The 19,672-nt window shown below is 36.1% G+C and overlaps 1 protein-coding gene and 1 long non-coding RNA gene across 2 annotated transcripts in view; both read right to left on the bottom strand.

The window, feature by feature from the left end:
• Positions 1 to 11,526: 11,526 nt before the first annotated feature.
• On the bottom strand, positions 11,527 to 12,217 carry LOC145307146 (uncharacterized). Its single transcript, XR_013875315.1, has 2 exons — positions 12,176 to 12,217; positions 11,527 to 11,651 (listed from the first exon to the last, which is right to left on the bottom strand). It is a non-coding gene; the product is annotated as an uncharacterized LOC145307146 (long non-coding RNA).
• A 1,770-nt stretch (positions 12,218 to 13,987) lies between these two features.
• The window catches only part of LOC145307063 (uncharacterized), a 67,768-nt gene continuing 62,083 nt past the window's right edge, over positions 13,988 to 19,672 (bottom strand). The window contains exon 15 of the mRNA XM_080149402.1: positions 13,988 to 14,073. Coding sequence (XP_080005528.1) covers positions 13,988 to 14,073 — 86 coding nt within the window. The remainder of the gene's footprint in view (positions 14,074 to 19,672) is intronic.

Genomic DNA, 19,672 nt, shown 5'->3' with positions numbered 1-19,672 from the left:
TGTCTATCTATCTGTATCGAAGGATCTTGCTTACCACTGAACCAATATGGTTCTCTCATAGGTCCTGGAAGGTTTTAACTTATTTTGGGGGATTGTACTAAACCCCTTCCAATTGGCTACATTCATATTACACTAAATCCCAACCTGCCCTCTGCCAATTGGCTTATCTTATTTATTTAAATACACTTAGTAGGCTCAATGTTTTCTTAGCTTAGCTCAAAATTAGATAAAAATTAAATTAATTACTTCATATTTAAAATTATTCTTATACAAAATAATGAATAAATTTTAAAATGAATAGGTGGGGGTGGGGTTAGTGAGTAAATCCTACTCTGCGGGACGACCCAGTAACCCAATATATCCTGAAGCTCTGTATAGTGCCTTTAAAACTCTGGGCTAGAGTATCCTAAATGACGTCATATTGGAATAGGCTGATAATCTACTGGCTTTTACATATGCAACTATTATAATCATTATTACTAACCTTTGTAGACTATCACACTGCAACCCCCCCCCCCATATTTTAAAATAAAAGATTTAAAATAGGGGGAGGAAGGGTGAGCCTTTTTCTGTTGTTTATTACTTTAGATCAAATTAGGGTAGGATAAACCAGGTACTTTGGTAGCTCAGCAGGGTTAGAGCAGAGCACAATTTAAGGCCCAAACTTTATGAAGCATATATCAGCGGTGCCCTAAACATGCAAGGCTAGTCAGTACCAATAATAACCTATCCTAAACATGCAAGGCTAGTCAGTATCAATAATAACCTATCCTAAACATACTAGGCTAGTCAGTACCAATAATAACCTATCCTAACCTAAACATGCAAGGCTAGTCAGTACCAATAATAACCTATCCTAAACATACAAGGCTAGTCAGTACCAATAATAACCTATCCTAAACATACAAGGCTAGTCAGTACCAATAATAACCTATCCTAAACATGCAAGGCTAGTCAGTACCAATAATAACCTATCCTAAACATACAAGGCTAGTCAGTACCAATAATAACCTATCCTAACCTAAACATGCAAGGCTAGTCAGTACCAATAATAACCTATCCTAAACATGCAAGGCTAGTCAGTACCAATAATAACCTATCCTAAACATACAAGGCTAGTCAGTACCAATAATAACCTATCCTAATCTAAACATACAAGGCTAGTCAGTACCAATAATAACCTATCCTAAACATGCAAGGCTAGTCAGTACCAATAATAACCTATCCTAACCTAAACATGCAAGGCTAGTCAGTATCAATAATAACCTATCCTAAACATGCAAGGCTAGTCAGTACCAATAATAACCTATCCTAAACATACAAGGCTAGTCAGTACCAATAATAACCTATCCTAATCTAAACATACAAGGCTAGTCAGTACCAATAATAACCTATCCTAAACATACAAGGCTAGTCAGTACCAATAATAACCTATCCTAAACATGCAAGGCTAGTCAGTACCAATAATAACCTATCCTAAACATACAAGGCTAGTCAGTACCAATAATAACCTATCCTAATCTAAACATACAAGGCTAGTCAGTACCAATAATAACCTATCCTAAACATACAAGGCTAGTCAGTACCAATAATAACCTATCCTAACCTAAACATGCAAGGCTAGTCAGTACCAATAATAACCTATCCTAAACATGCAAGGCTAGTCAGTACCAATAATAACCTATCCTAAACATACAAGGCTAGTCAGTACCAATAATAACCTATCCTAACCTAAACATACAAGGCTAGTCAGTACCAATAATAACCTATCCTAACCTAAACATACAAGACTAGTCAGTACCAATAATAACCTATCCTAACCTAAACATACAAGGCTAGTCAGTACCAATAATAACCTATCCTAAACATACAAGGCTAGTCAGTACCAATAATAACCTATCCTAACCTAAACATGCAAGGCTAGTCAGTACCAATAATAACCTATCCTAACCTAAACATACAAGGCTAGTCAGTACCAATAATAACCTATCCTAAACATACAAGGCTAGTCAGTACCAATAATAACCTATTCTAAACATGCAAGGCTAGTCAGTACCAATAATAACCTATCCTAAACATACAAGGCTAGTCAGTACCAATAATAACCTATCCTAACCTAAACATGCAAGGCTAGTCAGTATCAATAATAACCTATCCTAAACATGCAAGGCTAGTCAGTATCAATAATAACCTATCCTAAACATGCAAGGCTAGTCAGTATCAATAATAACCTATCCTAAACATGCAAGGCTAGTCAGTACCAATAATAACCTATCCTAAACATACTAGGCTAGTCAGTACCAATAATAACCTATCCTAAACATACAAGGCTAGTCAGTACCAATAATAACCTATCCTAAACATACAAGGCTAGTCAGTACCAATAATAACCTATCCTAACCTAAACATGCAAGGCTAGTCAGTATCAATAATAACCTATCCTAAACATGCAAGGCTAGTCAGTATCAATAATAACCTATCCTAAACATACAAGGCTAGTCAGTATCAATAATAACCTATCCTAAACATACAAGGCTAGTCAGTACCAATAATAACCTATCCTAAACATACAAGGCTAGTCAGTACCAATAATAACCTATCCTAATCTAAACATACAAGGCTAGTCAGTACCAATAATAACCTATCCTAAACATGCAAGGCTAGTCAGTACCAATAATAACCTATCCTAAACATACAAGGCTAGTCAGTATCAATAATAACCTATCCTAACCTAAACATACAAGGCTAGTCAGTACCAATAATAACCTATCCTAAACATACAAGGCTAGTCAGTACCAATAATAACCTATCCTAAACATACAAGGCTAGTCAGTACCAATAATAACCTATCCTAACCTAAACATACAAGGCTAGTCAGTATCAATAATAACCTATCCTAAACATACAAGGCTAGTCAGTATCAATAATAACCTATCCTAAACATGCAAGGCTAGTCAGTGCCAATAATAACCTATCCTAACCAGATTTACCCAAAATAATAAACAAAGAAATAAAAATACCCTTCATTAACAATTTATAATTTAGAAAAAATGTGACGTGAGGTTCTGTTAGGGTTTGTAATTTGTGAATTGTGATTCTCCTGTGATATTTAATTGAAAATTTTTTTAGTAACTTTGAGAAGGGATGCTAATATATAACTTACTTTGCCTGTCCATCCATCCGTCCATCAGTCAGTCCATAATGCTATGGAGAAAAGTGATTTTCTCAGCTCATATTCAAGATAGGCGGCTAAAAATTTAGTTGAAGATTCCCTGTATTAATGAGCATCAAGTGTATAATTTACTTGGATCAGTCGGTAATACATAAAAATCAATTAAAATATTTTTTATTATTTTTTCAGATAGATCTCGTGATAGATATGAATTATTGAATATTAATCAACTGAAAATAATTTTGTATAATTATGTATGTTTAAATGCTTATATTTATTTTTTAGAATTATTCTTTATCCCTTACAGATCGGGGGGGGGGACATATTGACCCCCCCCCCTCTAGTTTTTTTAATGTCATTTTTTTGTAGGTAAGATAGAGAGTTGTGACTTCATGACTTTTTAAGTTTTTAAGTTTAGTAATTATACATCGGCAAGAGTTGATCTTATAAGGATATCTGGTCTGTGTCAGTCGTGGCGGCCGGTCAAATCGGTTAGGTGGCACCAAATTTAGAAAAAATTCTAAATAAATCTTAATTTTTACATTATGACTTTTGTGTATAAGGTATAAACCTAAAATCTTTTTGGTGAATACTTAGATATCAATGACGTTCTGAGAAAAGTAGTGTTATGAACGTTTGACTGCTCCCTGACCGACTTTATGACCGATACTTGTCTGGCTTTTACTACAGACATATATCAATATCGTGGCTTCTATTACAGCTAGATACTTTTTTTTTGGTAAATCCTTGAGCAACAATAAACAGATAAAAATATTAACTGGCGCCGGCAATCGCTGTTTTATCGCCGTTTTACCGCCATAACCGCCAAAAATGGCGGTTTCAGTCATTTGCCGCTTTTCAGCGATGATCAAAAAAGTAATTTTTTTGTTATGAAAAAAAAAGTTCGTCCTAAAATTTGGTCATCCTAGCTGCAAAATTCACTGCTCTACAGCTGTTTTAATATTTAGCGGCTGGCCACTAAAAAGCGGCTAAGGAGCTGTCTGACCGCTATGACTAGAAAAAGTAATTTTTTTAAAAATACACATGAACCACCAGAAAGAAATTTTATGTCTCTATCTGTAACAGGAGCCGAGATAGAGGGGGGTCAATATGACCCCCCCCCCCCAATCTATTAAGGTGGGAATTGGGGCCCGATCTGTAAGGGTTATTAAACGTTTTCTTTTTTATGTATTAGTTTTTATTGATAAATTCAGCATGAAACAATAATATTTGGCGTTACCCCCCCCCCCCCCCACAACAACAAACAACTATTTTTGGTTAGGTTAGGTTTTAATATACTATTACATGGATGTTGCATCAGATTTTCATGTACTCTAATAAAGTGATACTTGCAGCTGACTACCTCAACCACCCCATACACCCCTTTCCCTCCCCTCCTACTGGATGAACAAACTGACTAATAAATGAGGTCCATATCAGCAACCTAAATTGACGACAAATTTTTCCATATCAATATATCTATGCATATCCTATATCCATTTCTGAAAGTAAAGCCAAATAATATATATTTATTGTTAGTTAGACTTTATCAAGTCAAAAAAATCCCAAAAAGCCACATTAACCCTTAACAGTCGGGCCCCTTGCCGCAACTTAATCGGTTGGGGGGGTGGGGGGGTGTTCAACGCTTCCCCCCTCTATTATCTCAGTTCCTATTTGAGCTAGAGGGCTAAAAAATTTTGTGCAAGTCCTCTGTATGATAATAAATTTCCGACCTTAAGTAAGTCAAAGTCAATTTTCGCTTCCTTTACCCTTTTATTTAACAACCTTTGTTTTTAGGTCCTTTTTTACTTAAAAATTTCAAACGGCTGTAATTTTCTTATTTTTGAAGTTAGAGGAACAATTTTTTTTGCAGAAAATGTTTATCTTTGTGTAAATTTTATATTAGAAATATCAAAATAGAAATTTCAGCGGCCCCAGCTGTACTTAGCAGCTGCCAGCCGCCGCATTCGGCGGTCGGCGGGAAAACGGCGGCAGATCTTTATGAAATTTTAGTACCTTATGTAGACATGTCAGAAAAGCTTAAGTTTAAAATTTGAAGTCTCTAAGTCAAAAATTGCGGCCACAGGAGCCTTTTAAAGATTTCTGGAGACCTAGAGGATCAGGACCTGCAGGATCATACCTGGAACCTGAAATTGAATTGAACACATGTATTTCATATAGAGATGTACTATTAGAGGGTATTTTAGTAATTTGGTAAGATAAAATGCTTTGTTTAAGTCAAAAAAATATTTTTGTTCTTTACTTGGATGACCCTGCCAGGTTTGCTGGCATCCTGTGCCCGCCAGGATGGAGATATTCAAAAAATTCCAACTCTCAGTTATGTGTCATACCCACACTTAAACAGTCAAGCAGTTAGGGCTCTTTATCTTTCACACACAGAAAATGAGATAGAAAAAACCGGATGGGGGGCGTTCAACAATGCATTTTTAGAATTTTATAATTAATTTATAATTTTTATATAATATAAATGATTTTAAGGCCAAGAAGTGAAGATTATAGTGCCTATCAAAATGACGTCATACAAAACAAATGACCAATAACAGGCCAGTTTACATTGCACAATGTAAATCTATACTGGCCTATCACTGGTCATTTGTATTGTATGAATGTTTGTTAAAGGCACTATAAGCTGCTTCCAAAGAAGTATTTAAAAAGTTAATGCGTTTAGCTTTTCTTAGTTAGTCGTCTATCTTTAATAGATTTTTTTTAGATTTATGCATGTTAGACTTGTCATATCAATTTAATACTTGTCATGATGAATCCTGTAATGGGTATTATCTCGAAAGCGGAATAGCAACTCACTAACCATTACTGTATTGTCCGCTCAATATACACAAGATTTTTAAAAGCGAAGCTTCTCTAAAATTAGGGTGGGTCCGTCCGCACGTCCGTCCGAGAGTTAGCTCTTATTAATTAATTTAAGCATGTTAGAATTTTCCTATCGATTTCAAACTTTGCATGGTGATTCCTCTAGTAGTTAGGTACGAATTAGAAAGCGTAGCAACTCTAAAATCATTACCAGAATGTCCGTACGTCCATTTTAAACATGTTGATTTTTTTCCTTTTTAAACAACAAATTTTTGATTTTTTGTATATTGATTCCTGGGACAACAAAGAAAACTATTTTAAGCAAAGCAACTCTATAATCAAGTCCTAAAGTTGTAAGTATGTCCAAAAACGTTATCCTGTATCAAGCAATTTTGTGACAAATTTACTTACAATTTTGCTTCAACTCTTATACATTTATATTCCAATTATACAGTTCAGACACTTTACAAGTGTTAATGTCCGTTTGTCCTACCGATTCAGTGCTTTGCTTTTATGGATGTTGTCATCCTTGTTTTTTATGCATTTTGCTAATGGTCGTATTGAAGACCCTTTCTCTTTCCTAGATATTGGTATCCTTGTTTTTGTTGCAATTATAGCTACCATTCATTGCGAATCTTCAAGGTCTTCTTTTGATAAGAAACATTTGGATCCTTTATCCAATCATTGTGATATTTTGATCAAATTGATTTAGAGTATGTGATTTACTTATAATTATAAATATTTTATGTGAAAAGGTTTCCTGATTTTTAATGTTTGTATAAATATTTATTTTTGAGACATTAGAACTATTGAAAATCTACTATTTAACCGACTTCATTCATTTGTCCTTTAAAATTTATTTTGTGCTTCAATGCTTATTTAATCATATAAAGATGACAACATCCATAAAAGCAAAGCTTTAAAATCAGAAGAAAGGACAAATGAACATGAACGTTTGAAGAATGTCAAAACCTAATAAGCAGAAAATTATTTTAAAGGTATAAACAAAATTGTATATAAATTTGTTGCAAAACTGCGTCAATACAAGATTCTGGTTAATAACAATCCTACATTTTTATGACTTGATTATAGAGATGCTTCGCTTATAATATTATTGTACCTTGTTATCTTAGGCATCATTATTTGAAAAATCAGATGAATAGGATGATTATAAACAGACTCTCTGCTAATGATTATAAAGTCCCTGTGCTTTCTAAATGTTCCAGAAATCAAAGTTTGATAACGATAGGGCAATGCTAACATGCCTCAACTAAATAAGAGATATCTGTTTTGGATGGATATACGTACAGACTAACCTTAATTACAGATAAGCTTTGCTTTCAATTTTAAATAAAGAAGTATGCATATATCAAGCATATTTAAGTAATTTTGATACAGATATATCAAATTTTTTCAGACTTTGAATAAAGTAAATATTTGATATTATAATCAATTTGTCCGTCTGTCTGTCTGTCTAATTTCACCTTTGTTGATGATATCATTCTTGTTTTTAAAAGCGAAGCTTTTCTTTAATTAGGGTTTATCCATCAGTTGTCAGTCCGTAACGTTTAGCTCTTTTCTTATTGTCTTATCAATTTTAGACTTTGAATGGTGATTCCTGTAGTAGTTTTATAGGATTTCGAAAGCATAGCAACTCTATAAATGTTACCAGAATGTCTGTACGTCCATTTTAAACATGTCAATTTTTACCTTTTTTGAACAGGAAATTTTATGGGATAAAATTATTTGATTGATCAAATTTTTGGAATACTGATTCATATGACAACAAAGTACAACGCTATAATATGCAGCTCTATAATGAAGTCCTAAAAATGTAGGTATGTCCTACACACTCCACCCGAAGACGTGTTAGGTAAGAAAAAAAAACCCGCAAAAACGGTTTACACAGGATGTACTGGGACCTCATGGTGGTTTCAGAACATGATTTCCCTAAATTGAGTTAGTAGCTTCCCATAGTAGAAAATTTCAAAATTACTTTTGGTGATCAAATTATACTTTTAGTTCTAGACTACCTTCACCTAACCTGCTTTATTGTCTTATTTTGCCTTTCATTTTTATCATGCAAATTCGCTCACATTACAGTTGAAATGACAGATATTGGAGCTTTCTAAAAAGGTCTCTAACATTTTTCTAACTCTAATACTTTTTGAGATATCTTATTTCAAAGTATTGCTGAAAATCATCTTTTACACAGCAAAATGTTGAAATATAAAATTAGTTATTTTAGAGTAAATTACAAGTATCTTCATTTAAATTTCTCTAATATTTCTCCAAATTGACCAAATTGGACAGTTAAGGTGCCTAAAACTATCTACATTCAATGGGCAATCCAAATCCACACTTTTTGAGACTTTATAAGTCAACCGGAGAACGCTAAAATGTAATATCAAAAAAACAAATGTAATTTAATTTTAATTATAAATCACTTTTAAGTCATTTTTAATAATTTAAAAGGTGTTTTAAGTTAATAGAAACTCCTAATTAATTATGATTTATGATTTTACAAATCACAGTACTAGTTTAAAGTACCTAATAGTGTATATTAACAAAAAAAAATGTGGCCTAAGAATAAATTGTGTCTTTTATTATATATGAGATCATTTATGAAAGTCTTTTAATTACTATGTTTTCTTAGTTAAGGTGTCAAAAAATAATTTTGTTTCACAAGGTTATAAGAAATTTAAAAGGCCAATAAACTATTCTTAGAAAAAATTACTAGAATTAGTAGATTACATTTGTAAACTGCTTGGAAATGCTTAAAATTCTAACCAATTTTTGGTTTATTTTCTATGATTATGTCTATTTTTCTTACGATATGTTTCTATTTGTTCAAAATATCAGATGATTGTGTTTTATTGGCTTTCTAATTACAAAGTGACAACTTTATACACCATAACTTACCATAAAATCCTTGCTAAAGTCGATTATATTTCAATTTATTTAAAGAAAACAGGAAATATTTTTTCCTTTAGCATTATTAAAAATCACTTCAGTATGCTCCTGTTGGCTTATCTAGTCTTAAAAAGTATGTATTTGGATTTTCCATTGAATGTAGATAGTTTTAGGCACCTTAACTGTCCAATTTGGTCAATTTGGAGCAATATTAGAGAGATTTAGATGAAGATACTTGTAATTTTCTCTAAAATAACTAATATTATATTTCAACTTTTTGCTGTGTAAAAGAAGATTTTACAACAAAACTTTGAAATAAGATATATCAAAAAGTATTAGAGCTAGAAAAATGTTAGAGACCTTTTTTGAAAGCTCCAATATCTGTCATTTCAACTGTAATGTGAGCAAATTTGCATGATAAAAATGAAAGGCAAAATAAGACAATAAAGCAGGTTAGGTGAAGGTAGTCTAAAAATAAAAGTAAAAATTTGATCACCAAAAGTAATTTTAAATTTTTCTACTATGGGAAGCTACTAACTCAATTTAGGGAAAGCATGTTCTGAAACCACCATGAGGTCCCAGTACATCCTGTGTAAACCGTTTTTGCGGGTTTTTTTTTCTTACCTAACACGTCTTCGGGTGGGGTGTGCCTAAAATATTATCCTGTATTAAGCAGTTTTTAACATATTCACTTAGATTTTAGCTACGACTTTATACATTTATATTCTGATATTATTCAGTTTTGACACTCTACAAGTGTTAATGTTAATTTGTCCTACCAATTCAGAGCTTCGCTTTTATGGATATTGTAATCCTTGTTTTATCTAAACAATAAATTTGATGAAGATATTTCAAGTATTAAACATGTAAAAAAAAATAGTAAAATAAAAAGAGAAAAATCCGTGAACTTTAAAGATTAAATTTTAGTTTTTATTGGCATCTGAAAAATGAAAATGTAAAAAGCATTAACTTAGTTAAAATATTTATAGACAATGATGATAACATCCATTAAAGTGAAGCTCAACAAATTGTCAGGTAAACGAACTCAAGCAATTGTAGAGTGACAGCCAGGGAGGGAGGAGACATTGGACTGTAAATTATACTGGTCCCAAAAAACATTTTTGTCTCTTTTTACACGTTTGGGACTTGATTTGTTTGTATACAAACTAGCATTGTATAAACTTTTCAACCATTAATTTAAACCCACAGAATTGATAATTTTGTCAATTTGCCATCATAGTAATCTTATTTTATCGACAATTTTTTTATTAGATTTATATGGAAAGCGCTTACAATTGAAACCACTCAAACAGGGATGTAAAGGGATAAGACAATGGCTAATAAATTAATATACATCCCCAATTATCATATACAAAATGCATCCTTCTTTAGATTCCAATTTGTGGTTCAAACGTTTGAACACTCAACTTAATGAACTTAATGACCAACATACACTCACACAGACAGATATCCTGTTACTTTATTATAAGGATTATCTAGAAATTTTTGTTATTTGGAAAGATTTTAAAATTTAATATGAAAAAAATACATGAAGTGAATAAAGAAAAATCTGTTAATATGAATTTTAAAAATTCCAGTTTTAGGTTGGCAGCAGATAAATGATTGATAAATTGATTGAGTATTTTATAATTTTCATATCTTTTAAATTGATATATTCCAATAATAGAGTATGAACTACCAAAATTATTTGAATACCTTCATTGATTCTTATAATCAAATCAATATAAACACTTAAAACATCAATGGTATCTCTATTCTATGGAAGAGAAAGGTGGCAGAAAATAACCTAAAACCATCTAGAAATTAAAATACTAAAATAAAACATCCTTAAGGTATATTATCCAGAACTCATAATTAGTTCAGCTACTGAGATCTTAATAGACACACAAAAAACTTTACTACCTTTTAACAGGTTAGCTTTTTTATAATGAGAGTGTGTATTATAACCTACTATTGAGTCGCACCTAAGGGTTAGTTCTTATCAACTTCAAACTTTGCAGGATGTAACAGTATGAGTAAGGTAGGATTTATAAAGGATAGCAACTCTATAATTATTACCAGAAAGTCCAATGAAAACATGCAAATTTTCTAACTTTTTTACAACTTTTTTTGTATGATATCTTTATCCTATTCATCCTTCAACAACAAGGTATAATATTTAAAACTAAGCATCTCCATAATCAAGTCCCAAAAATGTCCCTAAACAGTATATACATCTGTATTTTATATTTTTCATCTTATTTAATAGGTATAAAAATTATTATTCTGCTAATTAAGTTCTGAAAAGTTTATATCCATAAAAAATATCCTTAATCTTAGGAGCTTTGCTTCTATGGATATTGTCATCCTAGTCATAATAGGATAGAAATTACAATTCAGCATCAGGATACTAACACTTAAATATAATAGCCAACATCTATCAAATCATATTAAAAGTCAAGGATTGATTATATCCATAAAACCTTTTAGAACATATAAAGCACTTTTTAAGACTCAAGTTAAAATAGGTCTTTCAGACTAGTAACTGACAGACAAAGTACATTAAAAGTAGCTAATCCACTAAATATAATTAAGATTATAAGTAAAAAATATTTAAAATCTAAATATTCTTATTTTGAAAATCATGAATCATACAATAATCAATTTTTATAAAAAAAAAATGCAGATTAGAAAGCATTTGTAGGTAATCATTCTGTTCACCCAAAGCTGTTCTGTTCTGAAATAATTGTTATATTAATTAATCAAAATAATATTGGAATTAATAACAGATATAAGATATCAACAGATAAACTGGAAATATAAATAGATAGATATAGAGAAACTAGAGATTAGAAAGAGTTGTTTGTCTGTTCATTATGATTTTCAGATTAGATATTTTGAGATAAATAGATATGAAGATATGTTTAGATAAATAAAAAATTAAATAAAGATAGAAAGATAAACATCTTCTGCCATAAACATTTAAATAGATATAGATTTAGAATTTAGGATTATAATAGGGATACATTTATGATATAGTGAGATACAAATAGCAGTTACTAGATGTATATACAGAGAAGTAAATGAATAAATAGACAGATATATAGGTAAGTTGGTATAAACAATTAAAGACTCCTTATCTTTTATTATCCTTTAAGGAGGAGTCTGTGCTCCCTAGGCACTTTGAGAGAATGCACTGATAAATATATTTTTTTTTGTTCTTCATTCTTATTATCACAATGATTTATTTAATTGTTTCACCTTGTTGTAAGTAGACTAACACTTAATGTTACAGTTTCCTCCTGAAAAAAAAATAATTTTTAAACTATTTAGATTTTTTTATTTTGAATTGCCAGCTTTGTGCATAAAATGGATTTATTATTTAATGGGAGGAGACATAAAAAATAGCCTAAAACCATCCTAATTTTGAATTTTCATAAATATTTAACTAAACTTGTTTAGTAGTTAAAGGGATCTTAAAGGACGAATCAAAAACCTAACAACTTTATCCCCTTAGTGTCGGGCCCCTTGCCGCACCTTAATCGGTTGGGGGGGGGAGGGGGCGTTCAACGCCTCCCTATTATCTCAGTTCCTATTAGAGCTAGAGGGCTAAACATTTTTGTGCAAGTCCCCTGTTTGATAATGAATTTCCGACCTTAAGTGAAACAAAGTAAATTTTCACTTCCTTCACCCTTTTATTTAACAACCTTTGTTTTTAGGTCCTTTTTCACTTAAATTTTTCAAACGGCTGTAATTTTCTTATTTTTCAAGATAGAAGAACAATTTTTTTCACAGAAAAGGTTTATCTTTATGTAAATTTTATATTAGAAATATCAAAACATAAATTTCAGCAGCCGCAGCTGTACTTGGCAGCTGCCAGCAGCCACAGTCAGGGGTCAGCAAGAAAACGGCAGCGAATCTTTATGAAATTTTAATACGGTATGTAGACATGTAAGAAAAGCTTAAGTTTAAAATTTGAAGTCTCTAAGTCAAAAATTGCGGTCACAGGAGCCTTTTAAAGATTTCTGGAGACCTAAAGGATCAGGGCCTGCAGGATCATACCTGGAATCTGAAATTGACTTAAACACCTGTATTTCATAAAAGAATTTACTACTAGAGGATAATTTAGTATTTTAGTAAGATAAAATGCTTTGTTTAAGTCAAAAAATATTTTTGCTCTTTACCTGGATCACCCTGCCAAGTTTGCTGGCATCCTGTGCCCGCCAGGATAAAGATATTCAAAAAATTCCAACTCTCAGTTATGTGTTATACCCATACTTAAAAAGTCACGCAGTTTGGGCTCTTTATCTTTCACACACAGAAAATGAGATAGGAAAAATATATATTACTAAAGGGTATTAGATGTTAAAGTACAAAATCTGGTAGTTTTACATAACTCTGTAAAAAATGCTTGAAAAAAGGCCTTTTCTGAAACAGTTTCTTTACAAGCTCAAGTAATCAATTTTGAAATACCAATAATATCTACATAATATTATAGAATATAATAATCAATTTTGAAATACCATTAATATCTAAATAATATTATATTATATAATAATCAATTTAAAAATACCAATAATATCATCTAAATAATATTATATTATATGATAATCAATGCATAAATCCCTTTAAAAAAGTTAATTGAAAAGAATTAAATTTTAAAAATTAGAGAGAAGTTTAAAGAATATATTTTTCTTTTAATTTTATGGTTTCCATACATGTATAAAACCTTATTTTACATATCTTTTAGTATTTGCATAAATTTCCATGAAATAGAAAGATATTACAAAACTGAATAATGGGGCTTGTAAAAAAAATGTTTCAGCAGCTTAGTTCAAAAGAGATCTGTTTTTATTTTTGACAGAGTCATAGGCAATTTCATGTAATGTTCTAAACAAACACATAAGAAACTAACAGATTTTAATACAAGAATATAGCTATAGTATATATATATACTTTGATATCATTGTTTTAATATTTTTTTTTAATATTTAGGCGGTATAATTAACCAATATAAAGAATTCATTAAAAGCCAAATGAAATGATAGGATAGCTATACTTATAAATATAGAATTATTGTATAAGCTTACCATGTTCTCTAAGTATTTCTGCTATTTCTTCATGTTTTCTCCGTAGAGCATTATCTAGAGCTGTCCAACCTATGATATTTATTATCATTTAATGTATAGATAATTACCCTATGAACATTGTTTATCACATGTGCGTACAGTCATAATGTCATTAGAATATTTCTAATATTGTTGATATGTCATAATATTGCATAGTTTTAGAGAGAGAGAGAGAGAGAGAGAGAGAGAGAGAGAGAAGGAGAAAGAGGGAGAGAGAGAGAAAGAGAGAGAGAAAGAGAGAGAGGGGGGGAGGGAGAGAAATAGAAAGGGAGAGGAAGAGGAAGAGTGAGAGAGAGTGCAACTATTAATCTATTAATAATACAAAATTAATTCAAATTTTAAGAAATACATTCATGAGTTTTTAATGTATAATAAAAAGTCGCATGATCTTGGTATCCACTGAACCAATTGGATTCTACTCTTCAGGGAATATATAAGATGGCCCTGTGATGGTTTCAGGCTATTTCTTGTGTGTAGCCAGGACACCCCCAACCCCCCAAATAACAAAAAAATTCCCTTTACATCTTTTTTGCTGATGCATGTAACAAAGGGATTGGTGCTTCACCACCACTTTTTTTCTTTAAAATTTTCTCTTGTGGCAAAGCCCCTAGAGGCTAGGGGCGAAGCCGCTAGTTCATTATAAAGAAAGATAAATGAATAGAGAGATATAACAACTGAACCGATCGGGTTCTCCTTATCAGGGTAGCTTCTCATAGGTCCCAGGAAGGCTCATAACTATTTTCGTGGGGGGGTGGGACACCCTCAACCCCCCAAAAAAATGAAAATCCCCCCCAAAAATTTTTTTTCTTTTTCTTTTAAAATCTAAAGTAAGAAATTGGGTTATTAAATTGGACTCTCTCCTCCTCAAGTGCCCCTAGAGGCCTCTACGGGCGTAGCCGCTAGTAAAGAGATAAATAGATAGATAATTAAACAGTTAAATTAGAACTATTAATAAAAAGATAACATTTGTGTGTTTGTAATTCTTTATAAAGAAAGATAAATTGATAGAAAGATATATATGTGGTAGGGGTGAAGCAGTTCAACCCTACTGAGCGAGTTCGATTCAAGCGAGCCCCTAGCCTTGAAGATTCTATCAATAAATAACTAAAAGTAGTTATTGCTAAAGAGATATATTTTGAACTGATTCATTACAATAGATATACAGGTTTATATAGCAAATAGAAGTATAATAATAGATTATGAGGGGGTAGCTGGTGAGGGGTTCCTTTGAGCTGGGGCTGTGTCCACAGGCGCAAAGGTAGGAGGGAAGGCTGCCTCCTTGGTGTGGCAGGTGATGGCAGAGGAAAGGGAAGGTCTGGCTGCAGAAAGGGGGAGGGGGGGTAATCCCCTCCCCATTCCATAACAATGGGTTGGGTGACCGCTTATCAAAATGACCGTCTTTTGATAGCATATCTAAAGGTGATGGGTGGAGTTTTAACATCTGCATTTGCCGGGAGTCCCAGAGCGTAGTATAATCTAGAAAAGGCTTGTCCGTATGATGCCGTCTACCACAACCTCCCCTTCAAGGGCTGTGGGACCATCGGGACATCAGGCCTTGAACCATGATGGGCGGCAGACTCTCCCTGGGGCACAGCACGGTGTAGGACAGCTCTGGCTACACAGGCCCCTTGGGAAACTCGTTGCTCGGTCTGGCTGTGGTTGGTAATCCGCATGGTCAATTCCCGGTTGGCTCGTAGCTGAGGGTTGGTGACAGTCAAGCCCCAGGCGCTGGAAGTTAGGCCTCGTATGGCGAACTATTTCTGTCTCAGCTGGCAGTTTGACATGGAGGCCCAAGCTTACTCTGAAGGCCCCTAGAGGGGGGACCGTGATGGGAGTTGGCGCATAGAGCTCTAGGGGTGCGCCCGCCTTGTCCAGGTTACTGGGGGCCTTGGCTCCAATGCCGGTGGGTATAGCTGTCATCTGGAGGTGGCACATTGCTTTGGCGTCGTCCTCAGGGGCCGCAACTTCCATCTCAGTGGCTGCTTCTCGTCCTGGGGACTCGCTGTTGGCTGGCAGAGGCTCCATGTCGGCATCTGGGTTCCATATCGCGTCGGTGGGTAGCGCCGGAGGGACTGTTCCCAGTTCTGCAGGTTGGCTGGTCAGGTTCTCTTCTTCTCCTCCAGGGTGGTTGGTCCGGTCCTCAGGTATCTCAAACTCTAGTTCGTCCGTGGGATTACATATGGCGCCAGCTGGCGGCGCAGGCGCAGGTCCAGACTGCTCTCCTCCTTCTGTAGGGTTGCTGGTCAGACTCCTGTCCACAGCTGGCGGTGGCAGGACAGTGACTTTGGCTGGTTGGTACAGGGGCAGTTGGTCCATGGTTCCAGGTTGACTGCTAGCTGGTAAGGTTGCCGCAACCGTTCCACCATTGGACCAGTCCAGGAGTATCCAGCTTCCAGGGTCTCGGACAACGCTGGCGGGTGGTGGTGGCAGTTTGGCGGCCACCTTGTCTCCCCTAGGGCAGGTAGGAGACTGACAGTTAGATCTTCAGTGTAGGGGTAGGCCAGTTCTCTGTGTCGGGGATCAGCGCCGGTCTGGAGGTCCGGCGGGGGTCTGGCCGGTATCTGGGCAGACAGCTCCCCAGTCCCTGCTGTGAGGGAACTAAAGGTATTGCATCCTGAGCTCTCTCCCCTAGCCGGGAGGTGATCTGGCACTCTGTCTCCCTCTGGGCTAGGACAAGGTCTTTGGCCGTTGGGCTCGTTACTGGGTGCATCTCCTCTCTCTCCCCAGGCAGCTTCTTCAAGTTTGCTGGAAGTGGCTGATGTCGGTATTCCTGGTTCCCACACATCCTCAGCTGGAGGCGTAGGTTTTGGAAGGTCTCCCCTGGCTGGCAAGTTCTTCTTGGCTGGCCTTGGACAGGGGTGTCTGGCTAGAGGTGACCACTCGTTGGCAGTTGAGGGTAGACTTGGTGAATCCTTCCCAGGAACAGGCAGCTTGGTTGCTACTGGGTCTGTGCAGAGGCAGGTGGCCAGTCGTCTCACAGGGGCCTCTAGGCCTCTTGGGGAGTGGTGTTCTGCTATCCCCTTGCACCTCTGACCCAGTCCACAGCTGGGGGTGGTGGCTACAGCTAAAGTCTCCTTTGGTTCATCTGGCTGGGGCCCCAGCATCCCAGCAGGGTCTCCGACTTCCAGCAAAGCCCCGTTGGCTGGTTTCCTGGGGGCAATGGTGGTCACTTCTTCTCTTGGCTCGTACGGTAGGTCTGGTCTCTCCATGGCGTCAACGTTCGTTGCCCTTCTCCTCTCCTTGGTGGTGACATGGGTCAGGGCAGGTTGTGATGCTGCAATGGCCGGCAGCTTTGGTTAGTTGGTTAGCCTCCAGAGGACGTCACATGTATCTGCCAAAAACATGTATTTTGCATCTTATAATGAAGTTTATCAGGGGGTTCCTTCGTCGAGCTTGAGAAATTCAGCAGCCTGTTTAGGCTTTGTCCATAAAGATAAAACTGTTAGGGTTGTGGGGTCGTCAGGGCAGTTAAAAAGATGTGCCGTATCATGAGGTCTGTAGCTACAGTTGGGGCACTTATCTTCAACTGTATTGTCAAGTCTGGTTAGGTAGGAATTTAGTCTTCTACTGTAGCCAGATCTCAATTGAGAGAGTTGAGATCTGACATGTCTGCTTAGTTTCAGTTCTTCTTTGTTAACTTCAGGGGGGCCCGTCCCAAAACATTGTTTTGGGGAAGGTTGTCAAGCGTGTTTTTGACTTCTTGTGTGTGGATAGCTTTAAGCTTAGCTTTCCTGTTATCAGCATTAATAGGTAGATGTTCTCTTATGCTGCTTCTGAAGTTCTGAATTGTTGGTTTAAGGTGTTTTCTGATTGGTAGCTGCTTTTCAACATGTTTGTTGCCCGGATGTTCAGGAAGATGGCATGTTAATAGAAACTGCTTGGTTTTCATCATGCAGTGTTCTTTTATTGGCAACACTTTAGTTTCTTGGTGAATATGTTGAAAAGGAGCTATTTTAAGATTTCCAGTGATTACTTTCAGAGCTTTATTCTGAGAGATCTAAAGTTTCTCCCAATTAGAGTCTGAGATGATAGGACTCCAGATTGGGCAGGCATACTCCATGGCACTTCTGGCAATGGCTTTGTACGTCATTGTCATTGTCTCTTTGTCTTGGCCCCAGTCAGTGCCACAAAGAGATTCGAGCATGTTGATCTTGGTGTTAGCTGTGCTGGAGATGTTCTTGATGTGCTTTGAGAATGTGAGCATTGTGTCATATGTCACTCCCAGCAGCTTGGGTTCATGCTCCAGTTTCACCAGGATGTTGTTAATTTTGACTTGTGGATGGATCTTGTACTCTTTGGTGTCTGGAGTGAATAAAGTGACAGTAGATTTTTCTGGTGACACAGTAAGCTCTCTTTCACTAAGAAAGTCTATGACCTTGGGAACATATGCATTGATGGCTTCAGTTAGAGCATCTATATCCAAGCCAGTAGCATATATTGAGATGTCATCAGCATACTGAACTACTTGGATACCCTTGGGTGGATTTGGAAGGTTCCGGAGGTAGTAATTGAAAAGGATTGGAGATGTTACCGCTCCTTGTGGGACACCTGCCTTAACATTTCTGCATTTAGAGGTAGTGTTTCTGAAATTAACACGAGATTGTCGGCCTTTCAGGTAACAGCAGAACCATCTTTTCAGAGAATCTGGCAAGGGTGATTGTCCAAGGTCATTTAGTAATTTATCATGCGATACCATATCAAAGGCTTTGCTGAGATCAATCTGCAGCAAAACTGTTCTATCAGGTGGTCGTTTCTTGCTGAAGCCAGAAGCAACTTGGTCATTAAAATCATTGAGTGCTGAAACAGTTGAGTGGTTCTTCCGAAATCCATGTTGAAAGACAGGGATTTCCAGGGATTCAGTTAGGATTGGGAGAAGCAAACGTTCCAGGATTTTAATAGCAGGACAAAGAAGGGAGACTGGACGGTAGGAGTTGAAATCTTGGGGATCTTTACCAGGTTTAAGAAGGGGGATTATGACCGAGTTCTTCCATATATCAGGTATAATGCAGCTGGCAGCAGCTGCTTGGGGCTGGCTCTGGTGGCCTCTGGCTCTTCCTGGGGGTCTGGTACCTCTCTTGTAGGCAACCAATTCTCTGGCATGGGTTCGAACCCCCTGAGCCTTGGTCAGGGGATGATCTTCTGGGTTTCTGTGATGGCGCCGGATATGGCTGGATGCCTGGACTCTCCTACGCTGCCATATACCCCCGCTGCTGTACTCAATCGCTGACTTTCCAATCTGGGTGAACATTTGTACGAATATTGAGAGATGTAGGGGTAAGAGCCAGGTACAACCACTCAACATTAACAATATGATGACCGGCAGCCAGGCGGTGGTCATTGATGCCAGGTGGTTGAGGGTCCCAAGCTGGCCATCCATGACTTCTTGCTGCACGGTGGGACGTCTCGTTTGCTCAAGGCAGGCGATAAGCTGGGCCAGGTGACCAGGTAGTGGCAGGTCCGAGTGAAAGGGCATGGTTGCAACAGGGCCTCCAGGGGCAACCTTACCGTACGGGGTTGATGTTACAGGTAGCTTCCCCGGCGGGCAGTCCTGAGGCTTGTGGTAGGGGTCCTCCCCAGGCCTTGATCCTGTGGGGGCCTGGACTCTCCTCAGGAGGGATGGCTCCCCCTT

This window comes from Acartia tonsa, chromosome 15 (assembly GCF_053477335.1).
Source record: "Acartia tonsa isolate MP-2025a chromosome 15, ASM5347733v1, whole genome shotgun sequence".
NCBI classification, from domain to species: Eukaryota; Metazoa; Arthropoda; class Copepoda; order Calanoida; family Acartiidae; genus Acartia; species Acartia tonsa.
Note: the sequence above shows the minus strand (reverse complement) of the source record. Positions and strands in the feature narration are given on the sequence as shown.